Source organism: Plecotus auritus (genome assembly GCF_963455305.1).
Source record: "Plecotus auritus genome assembly, chromosome: 1".
NCBI lineage: Eukaryota > Metazoa > Chordata > Mammalia > Chiroptera > Vespertilionidae > Plecotus > Plecotus auritus.
In genome coordinates this window covers 134,526,599-134,543,929 of record NC_137770.1, presented here as the reverse complement: position 1 = coordinate 134,543,929, position 17,331 = coordinate 134,526,599, and the positions used below count along the sequence as shown (strand labels likewise).

Here is a 17,331-nt window from a genome sequence, read left to right as displayed (position 1 = left end):
AAGAAAAATTAAGCAAATTTGTATACTTGCCATGCATCTTAGTGTAGGGCTTCTTATGGTATTCTGATATTTTTGTCAGTGCTACACTATATTGTAATTATATTACTTCATATTAAAGTATAAGGCTTAAAATGTGAGGCTTGTGAAAGATGAATTCATGTGGGAAACTATTTTGAATGGTGTTATGTTTAGAGAGTTCAAATTTATATCTAATATTATGCTTACTTTCCCCCCCTCCTCTAAGAGATGTGACTATCAGAGAACAAGATGGACTTATTTAAAAAAGTCAAAAACATACCAGAACTTACATATCCATATGAGTGTTCTTTCCTTCAAGGAAGTCATGTTGGGAGGCTATACCATTATCCCAATGATGCTGCCATTGCTCAAAGCACTTTTGGAATTATCTTTAGAACCTTCGTCATACTATTTTGAATATCCTCAGTGGTGGCAAATCATCGTCTTTTGAGGGTGAATTTGAATTTTGGAAACAAGCAAAAGCCATTTGGAGCCAAGTCTTATGAATAAGGTGGGTGATCAAGATGGGTATTGCCATTTTTGGTCAAAAATAGGATGTAACTATAAAATAATGAGACTGATATCTTGAGTAATTGACTTATGTATATGTGTTGTGTTGTCTCATATACACTGGTTCTCAAGACAGTTCCAAAGGGAAACTTCATACATATTTTGAGCAGTGAGAGTATCACTGAAGATAAATATTTAATCTCCTGTAAGGACATTGATGGAGAGAATTTGCATCTGACTAAAGGATTTCTGGTATGTTTTTCTAAAGTTCAGCCTCATTGATTTATAGTCACATCTTGTCCAATTTTCAGTTGGAAATATACCTTTTTATCCCTCCATATAATTTCACTCATGATAGATTCTTATTAATCCTGGGACATGATGCAAAATCATGGCTTTGAAATATATCTTTTGTGAAATCAGATCAACTCAGTTCTTTCATACCTATGTGAATTCCTGAAGATAATTTGGTTTTCCCTCGTGTATGGGAAGGAGATAAGTTTTTTTAAAGTGAGCATAAGCTGGTAGGAAAAACAAAACTAGCCCAGCTAGCCATGTGATCAATCCTGGGCAAGGTTCTCCCTGGCTGAGCTTTAATTTCCTCATCTTTAAAAGGAAGAGATTAGAGTAAATGGTTTCTAATATCTCTCTTATTACTTGATATATGGGATGCAGACTATGATTCATGTATGTTAGTATAAAGTAGTTTGGGTCTTTGTTATACTCAGCTCTTCACCTGAGCTATGAGTTATTTAACCCACAGTGCAAGATAAGCATCCACCTCTATCCCCTTACCTTCCTGTAGCTACTACACATTCTATATGTTTTAAACATTAACTCTGTGAAATAGGTTCATCTTTTTTCTAAATTCCAATATTTTAATCCTGCCATTACAATTAAATTCTATTTAAGGAAATGGCTTGAAATCCAGTCCCTAATGTTTGTCATGTATAAAATTGTGATAATGCCTATCTCATACAGTCATTGTAAAAATTAAATTATAATGTATATAACATGCTTAGAAATACCTGTTATTTATTAGCACTCACTAAATGGTGGTGATTTTGATTACAAATACATACTCTGCCCTAAGAGTTTCCTGGTACAGTTAGACAGCATTGCTTAGGTTGTACAACATGTTAGTATTACTAAGTTTTTCCAAAATTCTCTTTTAGGAAAAGATAGAGTTTTAAGCCTTTTTTCCCCACATTAAATGTAAGTTTTGGTCATAGTGTAAGTTACTACTAAGTTAGTGGAAAAGTCTTCCACAGAAGACTTTTGTAATATAATGGATTCAGAGATATCTATAGACTCAACAAATTTTAGAAACTGTTTTGAAAGTAACTCCATCATCCCACAATGGATAGGTCGAGGGATTTATGCTCTCTCTGGTAAATAGCCTTGACCTGTTCATGTTTATAGGATATCACACATACATTTTCATCGACCTCATATTCATATAAAAACATACAGGGAACCAAGTGTTGAAGGATTAAGAGAGGGGTGAGATTCCTAAAAATACTTTAATGTTAGTAATGATCTTATTTATTAAAGATAGTTTTACTGGGTGTCATTCCATAGCAGCTTATAACTGATTTGGAAAATAAATACTCCAAAATGCATTTCCATTCTGGTTTCTAATGTGATCGTCAGTGTTTTTCTTTCCTTCAAATTGGCTTTTAGTCACAGAGGTGTTGTAAGTGCTAAATGGATTTGTTTAGCAGTCTGATAATGTCACAGTCACACCTTTCAAAAGCAATTTGTCATAAGTTATTTCTCAGCAGTGGCTTTTATTTGGACTTCTGCTTTGCCAAGCAATGTCATTGATAAGCTTTTCAAAGACATGGTGCAGAATACAACATTAACTTTTAGCCATTTTAACTGGGATAAGGTTGGATCATTTTCCCATATTTCATGTCTGTTATTAGTGGGCTTATCTTAATGAGCACTGAAATTAAACAGAACTGAAGTCATAATGACTCTGTGTGTATATATGTTTTTCTTTTTAATATTAACACAAATTCCATTGTCTCTCAGAATGATACCTCCTACGAGCAAAACTTTTCTTGTCAATAACCTGGCTGCTGGAACTATGTATGACTTGTGTGTCTTGGCAATATATGATGATGGCATCACTTCTCTCACTGCCACAAGAGTCGTGGGTTGCATCCAGTTTACTACAGAACAGGATTACGTGCGATGCCATTTCATGCAGTCCCAGTTTTTGGGAGGCACCATGATTATTATTATTGGTGGAATAATTGTAGCATCCGTGCTGGTTTTCATCATCATTCTAATGATCCGGTATAAGGTTTGTAATAATAATGGCCAACACAAGGTCACCAAGGTCAGCAATGTCTACTCTCAAACGAATGGGGCTCAAATGCAAGGCTGCAGTGTAACGCTGCCCCAGTCCATGTCCAAGCAAGCTGTGGGGCATGAAGAGAATGCTCCGTGTTGTAAAGTTGCCAGTGACAGTGTGATACAATCTTCAGAAGTTTGTTCAAGTCAGGACTCCTCTACCACTACCTCTGCTTTGCCTCCTACCTGGACTTCAAGCACTTCTGTGTCCCAAAAGCAGAAAAGAAAGACAGGCACAAAGCCAGGTACCGAACCACAGAATGAAGCTGTCACAAATGTTGAGTCCCAAAACACTAACAGGAACAACTCAACTGCATTGCAGTTAGCTAGTCGACCTCCTGATTCTGTCACAGAGGGGCCCGCATCTAAAAGAGCACATTCAAAGCCAAGTAAGTTTCTCACTTTGCCCGCTGAGAGGTCCAGAGCAAGGCACAGGTACTCCCTGAATGGAGAATTAAAGGAATACTATTGTTATATTAACTCACCGAGCACATGTGGACTATTTTCTAAAAGAAGCATGTCTATGAATGTGATGTTAATTCAACCCAACAGTTCTGATGGGCATAGTGGAAGGACAACTCTTTCAAATTCTGAGTGTATATTGGAAAGCACTGTGTAACCTGTTATTTTTAATGAAAAAATTATTTTGAGAACTCACATAGGAAGTTGGAATTTGAAATTTCAGTCCTGTTTCTCTGACACATGGCTAATAGAACCGAGGTGTATAAACTTTCTAGGATACAGTTATTTATATATAAATTTTATATACGTATATATATATATATGCATATACATGTATATATAGACATATATATGTATACACACATATATATACATACATACACACACACACACACACATATATATATGAATGATTAGGAAAAAAGCATGACATAGTAGCAGTGCCTTTCCCAAAAAGAACTGGCTTCCAGATTCTGCAATAGCAGATCACAAAATGAAAGTTGTCATAGGAAAAATAAAGTCTTGCATAAATAGTGATATTTCTCCTCCAGTCTTAAAAGGACCACCTATGAATAATTGGTATTTTTCAGTGAATAGATTGCCTATTTCTCTCAACGACAATGGTGTTTGTTTTTAGACAAATATTATAGAAAACAACTTTGTGTTGTTTTGTTATTTAAAATAAAATATTAAATAAGGATATCCAGACAAGTGTTAAAATAAGTACCCTTCTGAAAAACATTTTTGGTTCTGACGCCTTAATGGTCCTATGATATTTCTCATCCAGGACATACCTTTTTCATTGGGAAGCAAAAAAAAAATGCAATTGATTTTGCATTTATAAAAATATCCAGTTCAGTTTTAAATTATATGCCACAATTTTATACGCATCTACCTGGTCATATGAAAGTGTTTTCATTACATTTAATACACATTTGCTAAATGAATGAGTTTTATATTTTTCTCAATGTAAGTTAAAAAGGGAGACAAAAATACAAGACTGCCTTTATCAGAGGGATGTTTATTTTTATTACCAGGTAATTTAAAAAACTTTAAATGAATTTCTTATTACATCTATAAACAATACAAAGTCATCGCTCATTAACCAGATAGTGGTTTCATTTTTCCTTCCTACACTGTGATTCTGAATTGAATGTTTAACTTTTAGAGTAAATTCACTTATTATTTTAACAAAAACCTGCGATGAAATGTAATTAGAAATCATACTGCTTAAAAAAAGATTTTAAATTTAGTCAGGCAATAGTATTGCTCCTTGTTAATGTGGTGTTTTTGATATTCACTGAAATCAAGGTCTACAGATAAATGTTCCTATCAACTTGTTGAAAACCTTACAAGATTATACGCTAACATGATGGTCTCTTATTAAAGATTGGTAAATGAGGGTTAACATTAAGGCTTTTTCATTTTTGGTTTTGTTTTGAGAATAAGGTTCCTGTGGGAAACTTGCAGAAAAAAATAGTCATAATATAATAAGCCTTTATTAACTCAGATCACTTGAAATACCATTCAAAGCACAGTTGAAGAATGTCAATCATTAGTTTAATTTCCTTCTGTTAGAGGCATATATAAAAATTTCCCTTAATTTTAACTTTACAGAAGTACTTCTTATCACACATGACTCATTATGAAGACACTCAAAAGAGGGCAAGATTAAAGCAGTTAGAGATTACTTTCCAGGCCAGTCTTGAAAATAATTGTCTAATGGGCTTTTCTTGGCTTGGCTGTTTCCTAAGTGCCTTCTCTGCCCTGCTTCTGAAGTTTGCCTTTCACAATTTCTAAAATCAAATCAGCACGCATGGGTCAGCTACACAGCTCTTGTGAAGAATAAAGGAGATCATGTGTTGTAGTAGTTTATAAAATCAAAAACACTATGTGTATTTTATTTCTGTCATAATGCTCTAATACCAACTAAGTATTTTTATTTATTTTTAACTCATGTTGATACACACACTTTTTTTTTTCTTTTTTAATTGTGGTATAATTCAGGTATTAACATAATGGTTCCATATTTGTATATATTGTGAAATTATCATCACAATAATCTAACATCCATCACCACACAGAGTTACTACAGAATTCTTTTTTCTTGTGATGAGTACATCTAAAATACACTATCTTAGCAACTTTCAAATCTACATACAGTGTTATTAACCATATTCTCCATGCTGTTTATTACATCCCCATGATTTATTTACCTTATAGCTGGAAGTTGGTCCCACTAGACTTCCTTCATCCATTTTGCCCTCCCTCCCCTCCCCTATCTTCGACAACCACCAAATCCATTTTCTGTATCAATGAGCTTGGGTTTCATTTTGTTTTATTTTGTAGATTCCACATATAAATGAGATCATATGATATTTGTCTTTTTGTAATAATGTTCTAATCCCAACTAAACATTTTAATGCAACATGAATTACTTAATTCTTAGGTGGTGCTGATTGAGAAAAGTATATTATTTTACCCCTTTCTAGTTTTTACCTACATGATATTTAAAAATCATGAATATAGAAGAGCTTTTGAGACTTAAATAAATGAATCCCCAAAGAAGGAACCTCTGGCATTATTAAGATTGTGAACAAGTGGGCTCTGAAATCATAGGCAACATAGGCAGCAGCTTAGCATATTTACTCCAAGCTACTGATTCGTGTATTTTGTATTTTCCAGTTGCCTGTGTTTTTAAAAATCAATTTCCTGCTTATGTTTCTAATGAAACTTTTATTAAATATTTTTATTTCTCATAAACATTTGGAAATCTTTAATATCTAGCCATGTGAAATGTATTCTTGTTTGACTAAAGCTATTGAAATTATTTAAATTTTTATTACTTTTTCAAGACTTTCAGGGTGTATTAACCAAAGGCTTGACCGCTTGTTCTTAGAAGTGATAAAAAGTCCTGTGTTCCCTTCTTTCAAAATGCTTGTATTTTGAGAGATTAACAAAAGATTAACCTATCAAGAAGATCAAATGTGTTTTTTTTTTTGTCTGTTTGTTTATAAGGAAAAAATTTGCTCAGGGTAGTTTCAGTGCAAAGTAACTAAAAAATAAATCTATGGGAAAGTTGAGATTGATTAAAGATACCTGGTATAAGGTCTGAAACACAATGACTCTGGTGCATGAATGAGTGAATGGATAAATAAGGAGGTTCAGTAATAACATCTTTTGGTAATGAGCACAGTGAAGAGATTTGTGGTTCAGATATTACATTACTATCAGCAGGAAATTCTTTGTCTCTTTCTTGTTGTTTTCCTTTGTCATTTCTTGCATTCCTTATTTAACCAGCCATGTATGCTTGTTTGTATGCATGTATGTATGTATGTATGTATGTACATGACCCAAAACATATGGTTTGCTATTTGGTGTTGTTGACTATGTATAGGTTATATATATGGCTTTTGTTTCCTTGTTCATAATATTTTTTTTTATTTTTAGCCATTTCACACTATGATTTCAGCTTGTTCAATAGTAAAATATATTAACAGTAATACATTTACAGTGATTTACTTCAAGCATTTTAAATTATATGTGTTCCTTTGCTGTTTTTTATTTATTTTGAATAATTATCTCCAATTTGAAAATGTAAAAATCCTATTAAAGTACATCTTTTTAAAAAGCATATGTAATATCTGAGTGTCATAAAGGGATAATGAAGCATTGACAGTTGCCTCAAAATTCTAAAAGAAAACAAAATTTGTTTTGGAGAATATTATTTATTTTAAATCTAAAATAGATTAATACAAAAGTACAATAAATACAATAATTTAAATTAGATACTGTTAACACCCTCATTGTGGCCAATTTATTTCTTATGTTGTTTTTTTCATTAAATATAGTTAGTATACTTGAGGTCACAATAACAAATTTTATGTTTTTAGACAGTTGATTACAGCGGCTTTATAGATACATATTTTACTAAAAATTTTTAGAATATAAGTTGTGGGACTATTGTACACCATCTATAAACATAACAAGACTACTACAGAATAATACATATTTTCTCCACAAGAATTTAAGGAATTTGTTTAAGGTAAACATAATTCATTTATCTTATTTTGTCAAGTATGTTCTACTTTATTTTAAAGCACTCATAAAATTCTTACTTCCAAACTAAATTTTAATTTAGTTTATTTGTTTGTATTAATAATGAAGGAAAACTAAATGTTTCATCTATAAAGCTAAAAAATAATAGAACTATTATCACAAAGTTCACATCAATTGACTTTCATTTCCTAAATTTTAGTATTTCACCCCTGTTTACTCACAATAATAAACTTAAAAACAATCATTAAAATACCAATAGCTAACAAAGTTCCAGAAACATGAAACAACTTATTATACATATAATTGCGAAGGTAAATGGGATGTTTTTCAAAAAGACTGCAGATATGAGCCCATTCTCTTCTCGGTGTGATGGAATTCCACTTCCATTCTATAATGCTAAAAAGGCAATGTTCAGTTAGATTAGACAGAACGAAGACTATCTACTCCTTTGCCTTGCAAAGCCTTTTCGTGGGTCTCAGGGAGAGTCCAATAGTATTTCTACTTTAACTGTATGTGGAGGTGCCTATGTGTGAAGTGTTTGGGGGAAAGGACTTGACAGAGAGGTAGATTAGATGGGAAAGGCATAGTTTCTTATCCTCCTCAGTTGATGATGATAATAATAATAATAATGACAATAATGACTTATCTTATTATGTTTTGAGGTAAATGTTAGTTGAGTTATAGTTATGGGTAAGAAATATCTAATTTTTAAAATTTCATGGATAAAAGAGAAAATAAACCAAATGTAATGACTGGAATTTTACACCTAAATAAATGTTCCATCAAGATTTGGAAGCAGGAAAGTCTCTCAGATTACTCAATCATTTCCCTCTCATCCTAGATTAACAATGCTGGGATTATAAAAAAAAAATTGTTTTGTCTTTTCTTTTTTTGTTTTAGGTTGTTTTTTTGTGTGTGCATGCTTGTTGTTGTTATTGTTGTTGTTTTGTAATAGAAACTATCCTTCTTGTATCAGTACAGGGGATCACTCAATGTAGAAAGAATGATAAACATATTACTGCAATTGAGTTATACTAAAAATGTGGTACTATATGAAGAGGGATGTAAGAAACAGCAGTTTGTTACAGGGTGCATATTTAAGTATGAAATTACCTAGATAAGGTAATGTTAAAACTGCAATTTTATCAAATATTACAAACTAGAGGCCTAGTGCACTAAATTCATGCACTGGGGTGGGGGGGCGGGCTGTGTCCCTCAGCCTGGCCTGCAACCTCTAGCAGTCCGGGAGCCCTCAGGGGATGTCTGCCGGGAGCCCACATGGGATGTCCTAAGCCAGCAGGCAGACATCCCTCTTGCAGTCTGGGACCCCTCGCTCCTTACTGCCTGCCTCCTTGCTGCTCCTTAATGCTCAGCTCACTGCTACTTAGTGCTGCCGCATAGGTGGGAGAGGCTCCCACCACTGCTGCTGCACTCACTAGCCATGAGCCCGTCTTCTGGCTGAGTGGTGCTCCCCCTGTGGGAGTGCACTGACCACCAGGGGGAAGCTCCTGCATTGAGCGTCTGCCCTCTGGTGGTCAGTGCACATCATAGTGACTGGTCGTTCGGCCATTCGGTCGATTTGCATATTAACCTTTTATTATATAGGATACTATGTTGGCTCTGCCATAATGCAATTTCCTAATCATTTTCTTCTGTATAATGTGGACATGTCTTAATATTGCTTTCAATAATCTAGAGATGTAAAAGGTAATCTCTAGAGGCCATTGTAAATTTATATGGATATTTGTGCTGGAGTTTTATAAGTATTTTGTACTATTCTCATCACACTGACCTGTGAACCCTGAGAATGACTTTCCTGAGACACCTAAATTTTCTTTATCATGTGTCACTTCTTAATGACCAGTAGAAGTAATTGCTTCAAAAAATATTTTGGAAAGAAATAGAATGTGTGCTATACAGGGCTACATAATGATATTAAACATTTATAGCCAATTAATATATACATACAGACATTTGAGGGCAGGATGTTTGTATTTAGAACATTACTGTTTCATATAAGGATAAATGGGTATGTGGTAAAACATGCTATTTGTGGGGTTAATGAATAATGGCTTATATTTCAAATGATTATTTTATACTCTGTGTGGTGAATATTGTGAAATTACATTTTCTCCTTTGGATTTTGTTTTTCCTTGACATATCTTTCGTATTAATGAAATGCAGCACTGTAGTTGATATGTTAACTTTGAGCAGGGAAAATGAATAGAAGCCTTATTCTCCTATTAAAATTCTTGCAGGAAAAGTGCATTCCATATTGATAATTACTCATTTTAGGAACTAAAGTAATATTCTTAAAAATTCTACCTTTATAGTATTATGTATCAGTAAGTAGCCATAGAGAATTATAAGAGTCAATTGCAATTAACCCAAGAACTGGTAAATTAAAGAAAAAAGTGTGGATAAACCTTTGTTAAGAGAAATCTTATCAAGATTTCAGGGACAAGTGTTTTAGGGTCTGTTTCTCAAAAATGAATTGTTCATGATACTGAAAATTTTATTCCCAGATGCTTTGCTGTCTAATATTGACCAGATTGTCCAGGAAACACAGGTGAGATTCTTATCTGTCACATACATCAGCACTTTAAATGGGAATATTCTTTTATAAATGAATTTTAAATTTTTGTCTTGCTAGCTTGTGTACCTTATTGAAATTTCAATTACAACTTAATGTCAACAGTAAAGAATGAAGTTCAGTTCAGTTAAGTGCATTTCCAATTCCTAAATGTACATATTTCTGGTTAAGTGAACATATCTGACTCATGCTGTAAGAATAAAGGGAACACTGATATGGCTGAGTCACTGCTGGAGTCATGCGTGATATAATGAGCATTTAAAAATATTTCCCAGTGGGAAGACAGTGGCTTAATAAGAGTCTGTTCACTCCTATCCTTGACATCCACGTCCGAAGAGGAGTTGGTGATACTTTACATTTCATTAAAGTGGAGGAGCGGGAGTGTTTCTCTCTTATCTAAAATGAGTGAAGCTGCTCTAAAATGGAGCAAAAGACAATCCATGAAATATTCATGGAATCCTTTTGTCAGCAACAAATTACTCTTCTTGATGTGTTTTTATTTTTTTAAGTTTCAAATGAGTATTTGATTCCTGCATTTTAATTGGATCAGAAAGTGTGTTTCCAGAGCAGAATAGCACTTCAGCAATCTGTTCAAACAGCTGGAATCATCAGTCATTTGCTTAAAGTTTGGCACAGGAAAAATGTCCTGTTTTTAAAAGTTCTAAAAGAGGCCATTGATTTATTTCTAGGTAATAAAAATAAGATCTTGGTTTTGTTTTTTACATTTTGCAATAACTTGGACAATCATTGAAGGTTACTACTAAAAAATTATATCTCCAAATCAAACAAACGGTTTTTCATGCATCATTTCTTTGCTGAATTTAGGATTCCATTCCTATGTTGGAAAAAAAGAGCAGATGGCTCACTAGAAACAAGCAATAGCACAGCGTCTGCCACATATTTTATGTTCTGTTTTGTGTACTGAACTGACCTGCCTGAAGATGCACTGTGTTACCAACATCCCTCTTCTCCTTCTCAATCTTAACCCCTCTCTTCTCTGTCTCCCTCCTCCCCTCCCAGCTTCTTTCCTTCCTTTTTTGTTTGTATTTAAAAAGTTCATTTATCATGTAACTTTGGACAACTAGCTGTCCTGAAAGTTAAGATATCTTTTGAAAGGTGTAAGGAGCTAAATGGTTAATCCATCAGAAGCACAGTCCAGAATGATGCTAAACGTTCTATCAAGATTTGGAAGCAGGAAATCAGTCTGAATCCCAGTCATTCACATTTCATGGGACATGTTACATATTATTGGGTTTGTTTATTTATTTATTTACTACATTCTTACTAGTCGAATTTAAAGAATTTAAAGTCTGTGTACTACCGGAGGTAGCACAGGATTTGCCAATATGATAAGTAAGATTTATAATAATGACATTTTTGTCCTAAAGTAATCAGTATTAATTATAGCAACTTCAAAAACTATAGTTAAAAAGTAAATATAAATCCATCATAGTCCAATACCTAGACACAGACACTAATAATCTGGGGTATAATCTTTCAGTGATTCATCATTTGAACATGCAGTAAATTCATGTGTATGTATGTGTGTTTTGTATTAGGTTTACATAGTGAATGTGTATATGTGAAATATGTCACTTTTTAAAAAATATTTTGTTGAGTCTCTTTTTAGTTTATCTTATGAAACAAATGACTATGTCATCACGTCATAAAAAATGTCCTTCCATGTTGTCTAATTATTTTTGCTTTTTTACAAGCATTAGCAAAAAAAAAAAAAAAAAAAAATCACACGCAAAGAAGTATTTTAACAAAATTTAGTGGCAATACATCATTCACTTGTTACCCAACTCCTTGCTACATTCTATTATTGGATTTAAGTCACCATATGATCTCAGTATAATTAATCTTGCTACTTGGTAAGTGGTTTCTGCTGCAGCAGGCCTACAGTCCCTACAACTGTCAGCACAACCATGCAGTGGTGCCCCTGTGAGGAGACCGTGGCCTGTGTGCTCTGAGTCATCTCCTGGCCTTTCACATGTCAGCAGGATGTTCTGCGTGAGAATGAAGGGAGAAGGAGAGCTGGCAGAGATTCCAGCTGTGCTCACAGCTGATCCACTCTTTTTGAAGGGGCATGGGAAATATATAATTTAATCTTAAGTTTATAGTTTCTTCAGGATTCTATTACGTCTACTCCTACCCAGACACAAATATATTTCCCAAAGTTTTGGACACTCCTTGTTGTATTAAATTGAGATCAAATGCTCTTTCTGTAAATAGAAAATAAAAGTAAGCAATAAACCCATGTTCCTTTTAATATATAAAAATGTTTCCAAGGCAACAATTTTAAATTGATTATACCACAGTTCCTAATAGAACATCAAGCTCTAATAGGAAAATACAAAGAGGGCAGAACAGTTTCATCCAGTTAGGGGTTTAGGTGTATTTTTCCATACTCAGGTATCCACTAAGATAATTTTTATCTGAGGGTGAAGGGTTAATACATTTATTTTATTTCCATTAGCCAGAATATGCCTTATGTCTATTTTCTTCCTTAAGATCTTTCCTGTAGTGTATAGATATAGAGTGAGCTTAAAATAGTTAAATGTATCACATATAATACTTCTATAATGAAATCATGAGAATCTAAATCACACTGAGTTAAGAGCAAAGGAGAGAGAAATCAGTGATAAATTAGTGATAATTACTCTACAAGTAAACTGACACTTACATGTAAATTAACCTTATTTTTGAAAGATTTTTATGCTTCAAATGAACCTGGTAAAATAATTGGCATGCTAATTCAGCCGTTTAAATAAGAAGAGTTGACTAGTTTGCATTTAAACTGCAAATACCTTAAGTAAAATGTCTTACAAATATCTGTTGTATTCAGACCAACAAAATATGTGTACATTGCTTATGTTGTGATTGCTCACATCAATATTTAAGATAATAGGTTCCTGATTTTAATAAATTTGATTTCTTATTATTTTGCTTAGCATTAATTAAGGTATTTTTTTTAACTTTGTCAGAAAAACTCAGCTACAGATGCAATAACCATGCAAAAGTGCAGTTCTTTTAGAGAAACTAATCCTATATAATAAAAGGCTAATATGCAAATTGTCCCCTGTGGAGTTCAACCGACCAGGAGTTCAACTACTCACTATGATGTACGCTGACCACCAGGGGGTGGCGCAGAAAGAAAGGAAGGCCCTGGCTGGCAGCCGGAAGGTGCTGATGGGCTCTGATCGCTGGCCAGGCCTAGGGACTCTACCTATTCATGAATTTCGTGCATTGGGCCTCTAGTAATATATAAATGAATAAAAAGTAATTTTGTTTATAAATAAACAGCAAACCTAAATAACTATGTGAAAACACACGAAAACAAAGGAAATAAGAGCTATGCAGCAAAGCAAATGTGTGTATATGATCCAGATATCTCTCCAATGCTTTTATTTTTTAAAAAATAAGAATAATAAATAGGCCCAGATATAGAAAACATCTAATTATTTTTATAACAATTAAAGCACACTTTTGACATATTTATTTAAACATTACAGAAAAATCAGAAAAAAAGTGAACCCTAGTGTCAGCTCTGACCTTTATAAACCATTTCATTCTTTTTTTTTTTTTTTGTAAAATATATTTTATTGATATTTCACAGAGAGGAAGGGAGAGAGATAGATAGTCAGAAACATCGATGAGAGAGAAACATCGATCAGCTGCCTCCTGCACACCTCCCACTGGGGATGTGCCCGCAACCAAGGTACATGCCCTTGACCGGAATCGAACCCAGGACCCTTCAGTCCGCAGGCCAATGCTCTATCCACTGAGCCAAACCGGTTTCGGCCCATTTCATTCTTTAATAGATATTAGAATTATATAAGATAAAAATCTTTCATAGCTCTTAATTATATCTGAGTAAGGGCAGCAACAGCATTTTTCCACAATCCATTCAACATCAGGACATTTTTCCAACTCTTAACGTTGAGGTAGCTTTAATTTGTTCTTTTCTTTGTACTTGTAAGAAGACTATCCACCATGTTGTACATGATACTCTTTAACTGTTATGCGAGGGCCATTACTGAAACACCCTGAATTCATCATTTTTAGTTCTTGTAAAATTTTGTCATAATTATTAGAATCTATTTTGTTTATTTCTTTCTAATGCTCTTGCACTTTTTGATATTAAAATAAAGTTTGCTATTCTGGAAGGGTTTATTTACAAAGTCAAACTAGTTATACTATCCACTATATTTTTCTTCTATAGTTAGTTACTTTCTGAAACTTGAACTTTGGCATAATGGAATTATATATTGTTCCTATAAAGGGAACATATTAGGTATACCAAAAAAATCCCGTTGAGATCCAATTTCATCAAAAATAGGCTATGCTATAAACCCAACAGAGAGGAATATAGATATATCCCATTGTAATTTAGTGATTTTGCATTTTTAAAAATAATCTTCCAGGTAAAGTATGATAAATGATACCTACATTTCAGTTATTTCCAGGGCAATTATTTATTACAAATAGGATACACATCTCTTATCTATTAACAATCCTCCAACATTGTGTAAATTCCATGTTCAATAATTCTAAAAAATTTGTTTGTGCCAAAACCGGTTTGGCTCAGTGGATAGAGCGTCAGCCTGCGGACTGAAGGGTCCCAGGTTTGATTCCGGTCAAGGGCATGTAACTTGGTTGCGGGCACATCCCCAGTAGGAGGTGTGCAAGAGGCAGCTGATCGATGTTTCTCTCTCATCGATGTTTCTGACTATCTATCACTCTTCCTTCCTCTCTGTAAAAAATCAATAAAAAAATATATTTAAAAAAAAAATTTGTTTGTTCCAAAATTGGTTACACTTACTTAGATTACCAAGTGATTGAAATATAGTTTCTTCAATATATTTCAATATCTTGCCTACCTTTATCAAATAATCTAAATAATCATAATATAATTTAATAATTTTATCACCAAGTTATCCAAATAGGTTCTACATCAACATTTTGATATAGAATATTAAGTAGACAACTAAGAAACTATATTTCATGATTTATTTGTGCCATATATTTATATGTGGTTGTTTTTGAATGGGAAGAAGAAAAATTACTTTTATTTTAAATGTATGAAATTGTATAGTTCTCAAAAATTACTTTGCATCTTCATCAAGCATAGACTTTCTGGACAAATATTAAATGTAGTATTAAGTATTAAGTGCTCAGAACATAGAGGAAAACATATTTCTCATTTATTATTATTATAAATTTATTATAGAAGTACATATTGTATGTGATACATTAATATATTTAGATATTTTAATAATGGTTTTTATATTATTTTTTTAAATCATGTTAACTATTAACTTTGCTTGTGAATTATTGTCAGTTTGCACATTTATTGCATTTGTCCTGTTGGTGAGGAACTAATTATTGAATATGTCTTCACCATCATTAAATTTATAATTAAATTTTATAAAATTTAAATATTATACTAAACTCCCAGCAGAATATATTTAAAAGGCAGAGATCACTTAGGTTTTAGATGTAATGAACAAATTTTATGTAATATGTTCATGTTTTAAAAACCAGTATAAATATTTATTATAACTTAGATGCTACACATTAATGAATAAAATCATTATGTTTTTATCTTGAGAATGTACATGTGAAACATCAAAGCAAGGGAAAATTCCATTTCACAATTTGGCTTTGACTTGCATAGCGTTTTAGGCTAAATACATTTAGATTCTTTTTAAAATAAAATTATTTTATATATCCACCAATTTGATGACCAAGCAATATCTTAAGTGCTAATGTGCATGTCTGGGCTGTTTTCAGAGGAGTGTCATGTATTTTACACCAAGGCTCTCCTGGCTGAGTTCTTACAGTTCAGCAAGTTCTGGATTTCTAGCATGATGATCTTATCAGGTATGTGTTTATTTTTTTAACATATTATTTCCTTTCATTTCAGAGGCTGGAGTTAATCTGAAGAGCATCACTTCTCTCTCCTGAAAAAATGTTGCCACTGATATTTTTACTGGATAAAATTCAAAAAAGTTTCAATTCACAAAGGCTAATTGTTGAACTGATGTCCTAGAAGAAATTGTCCACAGGAGCTGGAGCAGAAGTCTGATGCCGGTGCAACTGGCTCCATCAGATCACTGTTCATCTCTTTTAAAACCAAATTGTTTTTCTTCTGGCCCACAATTATTTTTTTTAAAAGAAGGAAAGAAATAAGCCTATATTGGGCATCGAGTTCTGTATCAAACCATGTTACATTGCCATCCATGATTTAAGACTGTAGAATCTTGAATAATCTATACCACTTTAACGAATAAATGTTTTACTATGACAGAATTTGTACATTGCCTGATTTGTGGAAATATCACTTCAAGTATGAATGGTGATATGATGATTGCAGCAACTAATAATATTATTATACATTTATGTAGTGCAAAAACCTTAAGGCATTACAAATTGTTTTGTAAAACTGGAACTATTTCTTCCATGACTGAAGTCCACTCACTTCTATGGGAGAGCAGTGCAGCTGTTTAAACAGCATTGCAGACATTGTATGCCTCAGTGTAAGACAGAAAATGATGAGGGGCCTCTTTTTCTAGTGGAACTTCAGAAAGCCTTAAGGTAGGTATATTGTAATTAATACAAATTTATTCATTGCTTTTCTGGAGAGACAGGGCAATGATGTTTTAATAATTTTAGGACTTATGTTTCATTTTAAGTGCCCATTTCTCCAATTTTGCACAATTCCAGAGAAAATAATGAACATACATCTTATTTAACACCAGTAGAGATAGTAGTAAGATATCTTTGATGGCTAATGAATATTAATACTGTCATATTTAAGCAGAATCAAAGCCTAGCATTTAAGAGGTGCTCCTGGTGTCAAGCAGGCATGAGTTCAGACTTAAGCTAAGCAAATTTGGCCATTTGTCCACTCTACATTTCCATGGACTTACAGGATAAATATATTGGAAAATTTGAAAATGCACACTAACTAATCACTGCACTTGGCTTAAGCAGGAAATTCAATTAGAAATGTTAGTAGCATTGTTATTAACAATTCAGGTAAGGTTCTCTAAAACATCAGATTTTATTTTTGCCCTTTGACAATTCTGGTAGTTATCAAGTATTAAAAGTAATATGTAGTTTAATTTTTTTAATTAGTTAAAACTAAAAAAGCCAGAAAACTTGGTCTTTTAAGAAATTTAGATTCATCTGTTAACCATTTCACATCACTTAGACTATTTTAAATATGCAATCATCCAAAGAGAAGTTACAGAATGCCAGCCATTAAATGGCACTTGGAATCTGTAGTAGTAGCCACCTGTACTAAACAGCATTTTAAACAT

General features: G+C 33.0%; 1 protein-coding gene across 9 annotated transcripts in view; it reads left to right on the top strand.

Annotated features, from left to right (window-relative positions):
- LRFN5 (leucine rich repeat and fibronectin type III domain containing 5) overlaps window positions 1-16,323 on the top strand; it is a gene marked incomplete at its 3' end in the record, with an annotated part of 299,325 nt that extends 283,002 nt beyond the window's left edge. For 4 of the 9 annotated variants that reach the window (XM_080658208.1, XM_080658205.1, XM_080658207.1 and 1 more), the window contains one exon: window positions 2,566-3,508. In XM_080658208.1, the coding sequence (XP_080514334.1) occupies window positions 2,566-3,508 (943 nt within the window). Of the gene's footprint in view, window positions 1-2,565; window positions 3,509-9,935; window positions 9,980-10,063; window positions 10,130-15,932 lie in introns of those variants that run through there. The other 5 variants (XM_080658210.1, XM_080658212.1, XM_080658211.1 and 2 more) reach the window with 3 other exon arrangements.
- Window positions 16,324-17,331: the final 1,008 nt, after the last annotated feature.